The sequence below is a fragment of the Cottoperca gobio genome, chromosome 6 (assembly GCF_900634415.1).
Source record: "Cottoperca gobio chromosome 6, fCotGob3.1, whole genome shotgun sequence".
Classification (NCBI taxonomy): Eukaryota; Metazoa; Chordata; class Actinopteri; order Perciformes; family Bovichtidae; genus Cottoperca; species Cottoperca gobio.
This window is the reverse complement of record NC_041360.1, coordinates 15931470-15943682: the sequence shown is the minus strand read 5'-3', so window position 1 is coordinate 15943682 and position 12213 is coordinate 15931470. Positions and strand designations below refer to the sequence as shown.

Below are 12213 nucleotides of genomic sequence, written 5' to 3'. Positions count from 1 at the left end.
TAGAGCAGGTACGTGCAGTTCAGATATGGAGATTTGGGAGTGTAAGGTTATTTGATAGTATAGCTGACACTATCAAACCTGGCCTGAGCATTGTGCAAAAACAGGTCACGCAGCAAAGCTCATTCATGTAGTATTCTGTTAATGATAACTACAGTGATAACTCTTGCTCATTCCTCTGAACAAAAACTAAAAGCAAAAGCTCAGATATGTAGTGTGCAGTGGTCAAAGGTCAGCTTGAGCCCCACAGATGGAGAAAGTAGACTTTGATTTTGTCCTTTTACACTCAAGCTGTCAAATGTAAAGTGACATGATTGTTGTGTAGCCAGAGGTTTTGTTTGTTAAGATAAAGACTTACTTTTAACATAGTGCTCATATTAGCACTGCAGTTGTTATTGTACAGGACGGCGCATAAACTGCACTCATTATAAGGAACTAGAGTTGCAACTAACAATTATTTTCATTATTAATTGAGAGTCAATCAATCCACTTATCTTTCCAGATCAATAACGAAGCCCACAAGCTTGCTTATACAAAGCACTTATTTGAATGTTGTTCTTCTTCACAGATCTCAGCTGAGACCCGGCGGTGCCGCGTACGCATGGAGGCTGATCGGTGGAGACTTTCTGTCTTGTTCTGAGGTCACAGATCGTCATTCCAAACCAGCGTCATTTCTGCAGGCCCGAAAGAGTTCCCCGACTTCACCAAAGTGCATAGGCCTTCCATTCAAGGAGCCTGGAGCTGCAGGAAGAGAGAAGAGCGAGAGGGAGAGAAAATAAACACAACTTTAAAAAAGACGCTCTTCATGAATTCCCCAAAAACCTGAAAGGCAAATACTGCACGTTGGCTGGCGGTCCTGAGGAGGCATGTGGACAATGAGTATGGCTTGGCTCTGTCTCCCTGCCTACACTGTCCTCCTTGTTGGTTGCTTTCATACAGCTGTCACGGAAAGCGATGTCACTCCACGCCTTGCCTTCTCCTACAGTAAGTTGTATCAACTTCTTGACTGTAGAAACACCAAGACATTGTAGTAAAGTATTACCACTCTATGGAATATTTCTTTCAGTGTTTAGTCCTGAGCTTTTTTGGCGTCACATGTGCACATCACTCAGTCTCATCGTGCTGTTAATAATCAGTAAAGAAAGCATGATGTGAGCTTTAGGGGTACCCGGGGCTCCAGTTGGGGCTTTGTAAGATCCTTTTTCATGAACAGCAGCACTTGGCATACTTGCTGTTTCTTGATCTCTGTGGTAAAGCTTCTACGAATCACAACTTGCCAAAGGCTAAACTTTACACAACTGCACAGTCTTGCAATTTGTATGTCACACAAATGGTCAACAGAAACAGCAGCTATTTAGTAGTCCTTGATTATAACAAAGTACACCTACCTCTTCTACTCTCACATCCTGCCGACAGAATTGATTATTTAATTCCCAGTGGTGTCCGTGTCATTAACTCCATTGTAAGAGCTAAAAGGATTTAGATGGGTGAAAATGTGTTTGTCTACACCATAATGACTTAAAATCCATGTAAATCCGCACTGTGAATGGCAGCTCCATCAGGGTGGCTCCGTCGAGTACCTACAGGTCAGACATAATTACAAAATGAACAGGCCTATTGTGCTGCGACTTACTGAGGGCAGTCTGACATAGTCTCATAAGCACTGAGAGTTGTTGCTCTTATATAATCTGTATTTTTGTGTTTTGTCTTGCAGAGTGTCATGCTATCTAACCAGCTTAGAAACCTAACAAATATGCGTGTCATATTTCACCCTTCAAATATGTTGCCGACATTGTTAAATTAATCTTTTTGTGCCGAGTTTCTGAGGAGCATTTTGTGCCGCGCTCTCTTCATAGCTGGTGCCGTGGCCACTAGTGTCAAATAGTGATTTAATCATCCCTGATGTTATTATTCAAAAGATGTATCAGTCCACTTGTGATGACAAGTTGAATTTAAACATGTATTGTGCTTGAGTATCTCAATAGAAAATTAAACAAAATGATGGATTATGAGATCAATGATCAATGATCAATGATTGAACAGCGGTTAGTGACTCACGTTCAGGCATCATTAGAGTCTTAATGTCAGGAAAGATTGTGTTGATAGATCTCTCTTACTAATCTATTATATGGACATGGATAACATTTTCAGTATGGGGCTAATTTTGAGCCAGGCAAGCTTTCAAATAGGTCATCCATCTTGCCTGTCTGAGCCTGTGCCTTTCCTCATGTAGGACCTCTATACCAACAGGTAATCTCTCTCACCTGCCAGCCTCAACAAAGCCCACAGCTCGGGCCCCGGCGGAGCGTTTCACAACAACACACCATCAATCACTCACTGAAAAGAAGCTTCACGTTCACACTTCTCCCTGTTTTGATGGAAATATTTGCTTTTAGGGTGTGTAGCCAATGTTAAACACCAGCGTAAAACATGCAAAACCCACATGTCAGAAGCCTAGAATACTGGACCGTGTCGATGTGCTATGGTTTCAGTATAGCTGAGACTAAGCAAGGAAGGAGCTAACCAGACTTATCATCAGTCATCAGCTTGTTTTGGAATAGCATTTATGTCACTGTAACATTAACCACATTGATAAGCTTTGACTTTTCCCTGACAAGTCATTGAGGAAATAACACAGTTTCCTGTCGGTGTTTTATTGTTACACATCATGTTTTTGGATTAATTCTACTGCTGCGTGTATGTTGCATTTTACTGCCGTAGATGTTTGCGGCTGCGCACGCTTTATATACTGTTGGGTAGTTTAATCTACAGCAATGCATCATATTCTATAAGACCATCATATGTTTGTAACATTGCTGTCCTGTGAGAACAGCAACATTTCATAAGCTCATAACACAGCTTTGTGTGGATGCGTTTCGCAGCTGATCCAAGACTGTTTTTAAATAGTTTTTTTTAGCTTAAGAAGTAGAAGAATTTTCTCAATCCATAGCATAAAGAAACACTTCATCCTTCATGGGAACTGTAATCTGTAAAGTAACTAAAGCTGTCAGACAAATGAAGTGGACATTTGCCTCTAAAATGTAGTCAAGCAGCATAAAATGGACAAGTACAAGTACCTTGAATGTGTACTTAAGTAAGTACTTTGCTACATTCCACCACTGTTCTAGCTGCCTTATGCATTTAGTCTGACAAATGATATCTAAAAAAAACTAAACTCCTTGTCAGACTTAAGCTTGACCAGTTTTTTAGGTTTTAGATTGTGATTTAAAGGCAGAAAAGCTTAATTGTGCTGATGAAGGTAAGCTGGGCCTGGTGGGAGAAGTCGTCTTTCTGTTTTAATGACGCTTCTGCTACACTGACATTGTCCAGCTTCCCGCAGAAGGGCTTTGTCACATTGTGTTTACTGTATCAAAGCAGAATGCAGAGCTGCAGGCCTGAGGGATCTGAACTTTCATACAGCAGAAACCGCCTGGTCTCGTCATGGTTTCTGGTCCTCTCTGTCCTATCTGGTTGCCAGTTAGCTTGACGGGTTGCATGCCTCAACCTGGGTAGTGTAAGCGGGCGGGAGCTGCTCGGCTGCTTCTCATCCCGTAACACTTTGCGTAGACCGACTTCCCCTCCGCTCTCCTCTTGTTCTCTCTGTCCCCTGGTCCCCGCCTCTGCCTTAATGAAGAGGGTAATCTGCCATGAATAATGAATGGGGATTTGTATGTGTTATGGTGTGAACACTTGTCTGGTTCTCATTATGCGCCTATCAGGACGGATCATGGGTTCAGGGAGTAGAGCCTGCATCTGCTTTTCTCTCTGCTTTTGTTCCAGGCTTTAACGCAGACCATGCTGAAGGGCTTAGTGTGTTGGAACACTACTTAAAGGCACACCTAAAAGCCATTTATGATGCCTGTCTTTGCCTGTTGATCTGAATCATACTTGTGGGCAGTACTGCTTTAATTGTATTTAGGGCCTATACCAACAGCCACACTGGGAGAAAATAATTTTTAATTATTCAAAAAATGTCATGTCTAGACCAGTCGAATGAACCACTCTCAAGTAATTCAAAATGACAGCATTGTCAAGTGAGAAAACCGCTTTTCAGTATTGTGTTGGTGCGACATAGCTGAACAGCAGTTCTTAATGGTATGAAAGCTTAAACACACTCCACTAGATCACATGTTAAAGACCTATTAAAGTGGAAAGTCGTAATAACTGTTACGAAGAATATTTTTGGGTGACTTAGTTCATATTATTATTGTTTTGGTTAACTGAATCATATTTCAGTCTAATGGCAACATCCAACAGAGCCCAGAGGGATTTTATAACAACAGCAACATTTTAATAAAAATGATAAATAGTAACAAATAGTAGCAAAACGTTTTTTTAAAGAATCTATATCCAGCTATCTGCTTCTTTTCTAAGTTATATATGATAATAAATGAAATATTTCTTGGTTTTTAGATCATTGATCAGACAAAACTATTTTTGATTTCTGATTCTGATTTAGCAATTAAGAAAATAATTGGCCGAATGAAGATATTGGTTGTTGCAGCCCTTATGCATTGCTTACAGTCTAACAGAAGTTAATTAAATGTTAAACAGAAAACAAGACCAAACATATATTATCTTTCAATTTACTAATCAATTAATTAACCAATCATTTCGGTACAAAACTGTTATCTAGATCACATTGAAACTACAAGAAAGATGATCCTGTTTTATAGATTCAACCTGCATCAGCGTAATATCAGGTGATTTATTTGTGTTTAAACATGCAGCAGTAAATACAACAGCTGGTGATTTTATGATGCTGTACTCTATAATATGGAATATAATCTGACAGTAATGCGCTGTATGTGTGACCGACCAGTCTCCATCTCAGTGATTGTTTTCAATCCATCATGAAATGACAGATCATTGATCCTGATATTGCAGATGTTTCTGACACCCACCCTGTCAAATCCACCAGGGAGCGGGATATGAATCAAACTCAGCCGACCCTGCGTCTCTCATTGCACGTTCATTTTCAAGGTGTTGCGAGGACACCCCGACTGTGTCTCCGCTCCTACTGTAAATACACAGCATGGAGTCAGGCCAGTCAGGTCAGAGTGCTGCCGTACATTTACAAACATGTCATGACCTCTTGTACAGTCTCTTTGTTTTTGATGCTGCAGCCTTGTTCAGAGTAGGGGGGTCATGGTGAGTTCCTGATAAACCCACAGCTGGTTTACATTATTGTGGTTAATCCGGGGTCAGGTTGTTTTGCTCCCTGACCAACATTGTCAACCTTGTTCATGGGAAAAAGGATCCTTTTAGAGCTGAGGTGCACGCTCTTTTACTGACTACCGGTTTAATAGATTCGGAGGAAGGACTTTTAACACTTAATTAGTTTCTCTCCCCCAATAAATTGCACCTCCACAGCCTGGTATAGATCATCCCTGCTGTGTGGTATAGGTAATGCACAGACTTTATCTCTATACTTTACAGTTTCCTAGGCATTTACAGTATTTGCACGATTTACAATATGACTTTCCAGCCTCTTGTTTCCTGAAGCTGTGTTCAAAATTGCCACCTATCTCAGCATCAGCATGATGCAGTGGAGACAATATCCTGCTAACAAGATGCAGCCCTACAAGTTACCAATACAAACAGCAGGCTCACAGCTCGGCTAATGAATCTCCTGGTGAATTGACCCTCTTGGCTTGTTGTCTTAATGCCTTCCAGATGCTTTAGTCTCTGTCCTTCAGCTTCCCAGATCTACTCTCCCACACAATTACCCATTCAGCAGCAGCTCTTAATAGCAACTTTAAAATTACTTGGGATAATTTAGCGAGCGCTCCAGTGTGGCCTGTTTTCAGTCTTAATGTCACCAGACGATGCGACAGTAGTGGGAGTTCAGGCGTTGCTCTGACGCTGACCCAGTGGAAGTTGCAGCGGTCATTGCTTCCCTCATTGCAGAGGTTCGTAATCACTTCTTCTCAAAGCAATTAGATTTACAAGGGTTCATCTGTTCTATCTCGAGCAAAGTCCTTGGACAAGTACAGTAGGCAGTTGGAGACAAAGAAAAGAGATTTGTCCCTGGTGTCTCTTTGCTCTGACTGAGCAGGTTCTTCCTTACTTCTGTAAAGTAGTATTTCTGTATTGAGTCTTTATTTTTCACAAGCCTCTCTCTTTTTACAAAAACTTTCCTTTTCTGTTGTTGTTCTTGGTACTTTCTATCTATAAGATGGGTACAAAGATGTTGTACAGCCATTGTATTGTATTATTGTATTGTACAATTATTTTGTGGTGTCTATAATACTTTTTACGTTACTAATACGTTTCCCTACAATTTGTTTTATTGATTGTTCATTTGATTAATTATTTCTTTTTTTTTTGTTACTATATTTCTTAATGTTAGAATTTGAATGCATGTCTCTATCTTGACATAACATATTATAATAGTATACAAGGATTTCTGTTTTGAGTCTTGTGATCAAGATACAGGCAAGAAAATATTTTTTTCTACTCGATAATTTAATCTGTGTGCAGATTAGTCTTCTGCCGATGTGATATTGTGAATGCAGTTATATTAATTACATAGTGTCATCTCTATCTTCCTTTATTATATATGCATCAGTTTATGATCTTGCCTGCTAGCATGCTTCCTATATTTCTTTAGAAATGCAAATGTAGGTCATGTTTATGGTCAGAGGACTGGAAACGGGGCATCTGACGTCATAACGAGTCCTGCTGTTTGCTCTTGATGTCAATAAAGACAGGCGGACATTATTTCCGAGTTATCTGCTGGTAAACTTCCACCGGCTCTAATCTTTATGAAATTAAAAACTGCTTCGACATCATCTTGGCTTTAAAGTCAGCAGCTTATTTTTTAATGTTGACAATAATTGTTGTTTCTCAGTCTATCACGTTTGCAAAGACAAGTTTACTAATGAGCAGATTGTTGCCACTCATACACTACATTTGTTCTCAACAGTGTTTTCTTTTGCAGAAAGCAAACAAGAGTGCGTGCTTTAAATGAAGTATGCAGTCGTCTGATCTCCAGAACATACAGCTGTAAGAGCTGATAAAGCCCCTCAGAAGGGAGGGCACTGATTGAATCAGCCTGTTATAGTTGCCCTACAAAAGAAGGCCCTTAGATCTCTGTCACCAAAAGACAAATTACTCCACAGTTCCACTCTAGAGGGGATGTTCCACACTTTTAATTATCCTCATACTTTTTTTGGACACAGACCCATCAGGAAATCAGTTGTTAAAATGTAAAAGGATTCCTTTAAGCCCAATATAATTAATTTCCCCCTTAATAGATTAGCAAGCCAGTCTAGGCGAGTATTTCAATCCTTTTAGCAGTGTCATTTGCAGAATTACTCTAATTACATAATAATGGGAATGATCTCGTATTGCTTACAGCTGGCAGAGGTTGAACCACTTAGTATGCTGTTTATGTGCACTTCTCTTCTAAAAAGGGTCATAGAAGTGCCCTGAACCAGATAAAGCTGCTCTCTCTGGATCAGAGGTCTAGAAACGGTGATACAGCGAAGTGTAAAGTCCTCCAGCTCTGCCTGCTGGTTCCTTCTTTGTGAAGTGTGAACAGAGGGTCACATACCTGTTTAACCTGTGACCTGTGCTTCCATCAGTCAAGCAGAGACAGCAGAGTGGAGAGGAGTTTAGTTGTTTATTGTCTTAAGTTACTATGTTATGTGAATGAAAAACGAACCTATAGATACTTGCCTTTTAAAAGATGATTTAATACAAAGATATACATTTTTATTGTTCTTTGAAAGGCAGGCTCCCGGTTTTTCAATCATCTTACTAAGATGTTGGGCCACCAACAGCATCAATGTACCTCTGCAAAAGATACGCTTTTGGAGCTCTACTAGAGAGACCAATACTTTTGTGATTTGGTGATGAAACTTTGGTCCAAAATCTCCCAAACTGAAGGTGTTCAGTTGGGTTGAGTTCATGTGACCGTGAAGGCCATAGCTTAGGTTTCACATCGTTTGTATACTCCTCAATGCATTCTCTTGATCCTTCTCTCTCAAACAGATATTCAGCACTAATATATTACTTCACGCACCTGCAGCCTTGTAGCACCTATTCTCGAAGGCATTCAATTGTTTCTTTTATTTTGTCACCTCTCCGTATGTATTTTTGTAATTGTGAAGTGGTGAACATGTATTCTTTATAACAAAGCTTTCTCAAAGGTTCACTTACAAGAAGAAAAAAAAAGCAACATGTACAAGAGGCCTAACAAAGATGAACTACACTGTAGTGTTGCTGTACATTGTACCTCTTCAGTAGTTGGCATGATGGTCACTTGGCTGCCCTTCCTGACACCCTGTCTCTGTGGCTGCAGCAGATATGAGCTGCTCTTCCTCTCTTAAGTGCTTCCTCTGAACCGTCCTGTCCGTTTCCGCTCTTTCTGATACACCACAACATTTCTGGGGCTGCTTTGTCATGAAATGGCCCCTCAGGAATCCAAACCTCAGACAGTCGAACAACAATAGAGGGGAGACTGTGGCGGAGGGGAGGCTAGGACAAGTTCAAGAAGGGTACACTCGTTAGGTTGTGATGTTCTAGCGTTAACAGTCTGCAGCATGTCGGACCTTTAGTAGTTATTCTTTCTGGGTTTTGTTGTCTCAGGACTCTGTTTCTGCTTATGCTTACTGCTTGCTTATGTTGCTGCCACTCATGTCCAGAATGTATAAAAATCAGTTCTAATGCATGATAACTTGTAGGGAACAGAGAATCCTCCTTGTGACAATCCCTGAGTCAGTTTGTGACACAATAAATGCCCATTACAATTTGATTAAGTTCAAGGTAATGTCTTCTAATTGCTTGTTTGATTTGGAGGTCCTAAAACCCAACCGATTTTAAATTCAGCAAATCCTCACATTTGAGAAGCTGGAACCAGTGAATGTTTGACATATTCGCTTGAGAAGTGAGTTCAGCGATTAATAGATCATCTGTTATTGGTATGTCAACACACAATGCTGTATTAATTCCATCAAGACCTCAAATCACAGTTAAGTTAAAAGTTAATATCATTAAAGTTGAAGAAGCCAGTTTTAAATCTTCCATAGTGAACCATTGTGTCTCCAACATGAGTCAGGTGAGCGCACTTAAGGCTTCTTCCTTAAGGAAACAACGAGGCTATAACATATTGATTAGAGCAGCTTTAAACATCTTGCTGCAATTTGAATCTGACATTTCAAGATTGACCAGCATGCCTATTTATTAACAGAAAATATTTTTGAACAATTCCCTGCTCCTCAGAGGAATAAAGCATTGTAAACCAATACGTCTATACTGCGAGATGATTAATGTTTTCCTGAAATTGTAAATGGAAAGCTTTGTGTGGTTACAAAACCCTCCTGGATCTCTTTAATGATACTCAATTAGGGGCTTTTTGTTTTTTCCTCGTCTGCTGTGGTCGCTAAGTATGACAGTGGTGATCTGACTCCAGAGAATAATTGTGTAGATATCCACCTCTGAGAAAATCCCTCAAAGCTTTTGTTTTGGTTCGGGCTTTGGCCTTTGTCTCTCTCTCTCTCTCTCTCTCTCGCTCTCTCTCTCTCTCTCTCTCTCTCTCTCTCTCTCTCTCTCTCTCTCTCTCTCGCTCTCTCTCTCTCTCTCTCTTTCGCTCTCTCTCTCTCTCTCTCTCTCTCGCTCTCTCTCTCTCTCTCTCTCTCTCTCTCTCTCGCTCTCTCTCTCTCTCTCTCTCTCTCTCTCTCTCTCTCTCTCTCTCTGTAAATCACCTTTAAACTTCTCGAGACTCTGTGTGGAGGGGAAAAAAGGGGGGAGGGGGGACGGTACCAGCACAGAGCAGCCCTCCATTTATCCTGAGATGATGATGAAAAGGGGAGAGAACGGCCCCGGTGGGTCCATGTACATTACCTAGAGCAGAGCCTCTTGTGGTTTTACTGACGGATTTAACTACACTATGGCTCTCTGTTGCCAAGGCGATGGACTGCTATTAACATGATGTTTTCCCGAGGGAGAGGAAGTTTCAGCCTCCTGTACCTACCTTCTGAGGTGAGGTTATACCAGGCCACACACACTACAGGGTACAGACCACATAGTCTGCTTATTATCAGCACTTCTTAATGACACCTTACTGTATCTGGACTTGGTTGGTTTTATGCTGGGAAGTGCCATAATTGTAATTATTACCACCAGCATCTGTGGTTTTAATCTGGTGTGAATCTGCCCTGCCTGTGATTCTTTTAAGACTTGAAAGTGAAAACATTACTCACAATCATAAAACTTTCTTTAGCTTAATGTAATAATGCGTTATGTCTTTGTTGACTCGCAGTTTGGAATTGCAACTGTGATTTTTGTATTATTTTATGAGGGGTTGTACATAAACGTTTGGAGGAAGATTGCATCAGAAAACAGGTGAGGGTAGTGTATTTTTTTCTCTTTGCTGACGGGAAGCTGTACTGATTTTTATTTTTTGGAAGAGCAAGGGAGGGAATTTCCTTTTGTTGAGCTCAGCTCCATAGTTCCATTAAGATATTCAGTCTCTTAGAGCAGTACGGTAATTTATATATAAACCACATAGAACAACATTACAAACATGAAATCACATCATTGATATTAGAGGACCTTCCTCAATAAAATAAATGGAGTTCTTAGGTCCGTTATTTTTTTAAAGGTCGTGTATCAGAGCTTCAGTCACCTCAAGTTTCCATCAGTTCCCTGCTTCTGTTTATGCTGGCAAGCAATTAAGGAAAGTTGTTCAAGCTGGGCCAGCAGTGAAAGCCTCCAGGCTGCTGCAAATCTGAGATACACATGGGCCTTTAAAGCAGTGATTAGGAGGGTTGATGATTTAACCATTGGCTTCAGTCGGGAGGTGTTATAGTGGTTGAGCAAATAATTCACTTACTCTAGGAGGAATATGAGGACATTCGTCTTCCTACTCTTTACTTCTTTGTCTCTCTCGTGTGAGGAGCTGACAGGAGTTAGAAGTTGCTGTTGCACACACACACAGAAACACAAGCACGGTGATTTCTTTTCATCAGTTTCTTTCTCTCGGGTGTATTGAATACTGCATGATGCCCAGATCCTTAGCTGCGCTATAGATCTCCTGTAGTAGGTATATTGCCCTACAAAGTCAAAGTCCAGTATCAGTGTGAGTAATGAAACAGACTCAGATGACCTCAGGTTTCTGGAGCATCCTGGTGGCCTAGAGGTATCATGGTACCAAGTACCATGTAGTTGCAACATCAACAATTTTGAGTCCAACAGGGACCTTTGTTGTATGTCCACCTCGCTTTCCTCTTTTCCTGTCAGCTCTCTACTGCGTACCGTCAGATGGAGGTAGAAACGCCAGAAAACAAGCTTAAAAGGTTTCTGAGTAGGTAGATTAATGTGAAGACATGTCATGTGTGTATCTTATTGAAATCCAAACTCATCAAACTATTTAATCAACATTAAAACACATAAAACGTTTCAGGGCTGTGTAATTCTCACGAGAAACAAGACGTCAGGGGTGGCACGTTGTGCTTGTGTGTCTAATTGAAACCCGAATATGCAAATTCTGTGGTGTGCATCACATTTTATGACCGCACTCAAAAAATCTAAATGCTTTAATTTGCATATTCAAGTGCCCTTTTTTTGCATTTTCTATTTCCAATATCTTATAATGGCTCATTCATGAATAACACCTTATGTTTCGCCCTCTGTCTGTTTCTGTTCAGATGCGAAGGAGAGGACAACCAAAAGTTTCTCAGTCGGTGGAGTCCTCAACTACACCTCTCTCCTCCTCAGTAAAGAAGACAACACGCTGTACGTTGGCGCTCGGGAGATTCTCTTTGCTCTCAACCTCACGGATATCAGCGCAGTCAAGCTACAAAGAAATGTAAGAGCCAAGCTACTGTAAACTGCAGTATCATATACCGTATATTGTATCAATATGAATGTAGTAATAATAGGATCCCAGAGGTGCAATATGAATACGGTTATATGAATATGATTAGGTCCCAGAAGTCCAATGTGAATATAACCCGCCTCACTGTATTATACCTCAGTATGAGTCTTGACTGTGTTTCTCTCCTGCAGCTCACGTGGAAAACTCCAGAGAGGAAGAGAGACGAGTGCAGCTTCAAAGGCAAAGACCTGCAGGCAAGTGAACTGTTGGTGGAAGAGATCAAGTAGCTAAACTCAGATGGCTCAATCTGTATTTACATGACTGCAGGTTCTCAAGTTGACCATTGTTGCAGGGCACTTTGGAAACAGACGCAGGGCAGAACTGGAAATTTC

At 40.7% G+C, this 12213-nt stretch overlaps 1 protein-coding gene across 1 annotated transcript in view; it reads left to right on the top strand.

The window, feature by feature from the left end:
• sema4ba (sema domain, immunoglobulin domain (Ig), transmembrane domain (TM) and short cytoplasmic domain, (semaphorin) 4Ba) overlaps positions 1-12213 on the top strand; it is a 38608-nt gene that overhangs the window by 16061 nt on the left and 10334 nt on the right. The window contains 3 exon segments of the mRNA XM_029434626.1: positions 566-981; positions 11652-11812; positions 12013-12075. Of these exon segments, the coding sequence (XP_029290486.1) occupies positions 864-981; positions 11652-11812; positions 12013-12075 (342 nt within the window). The 5' untranslated portion in view covers positions 566-863.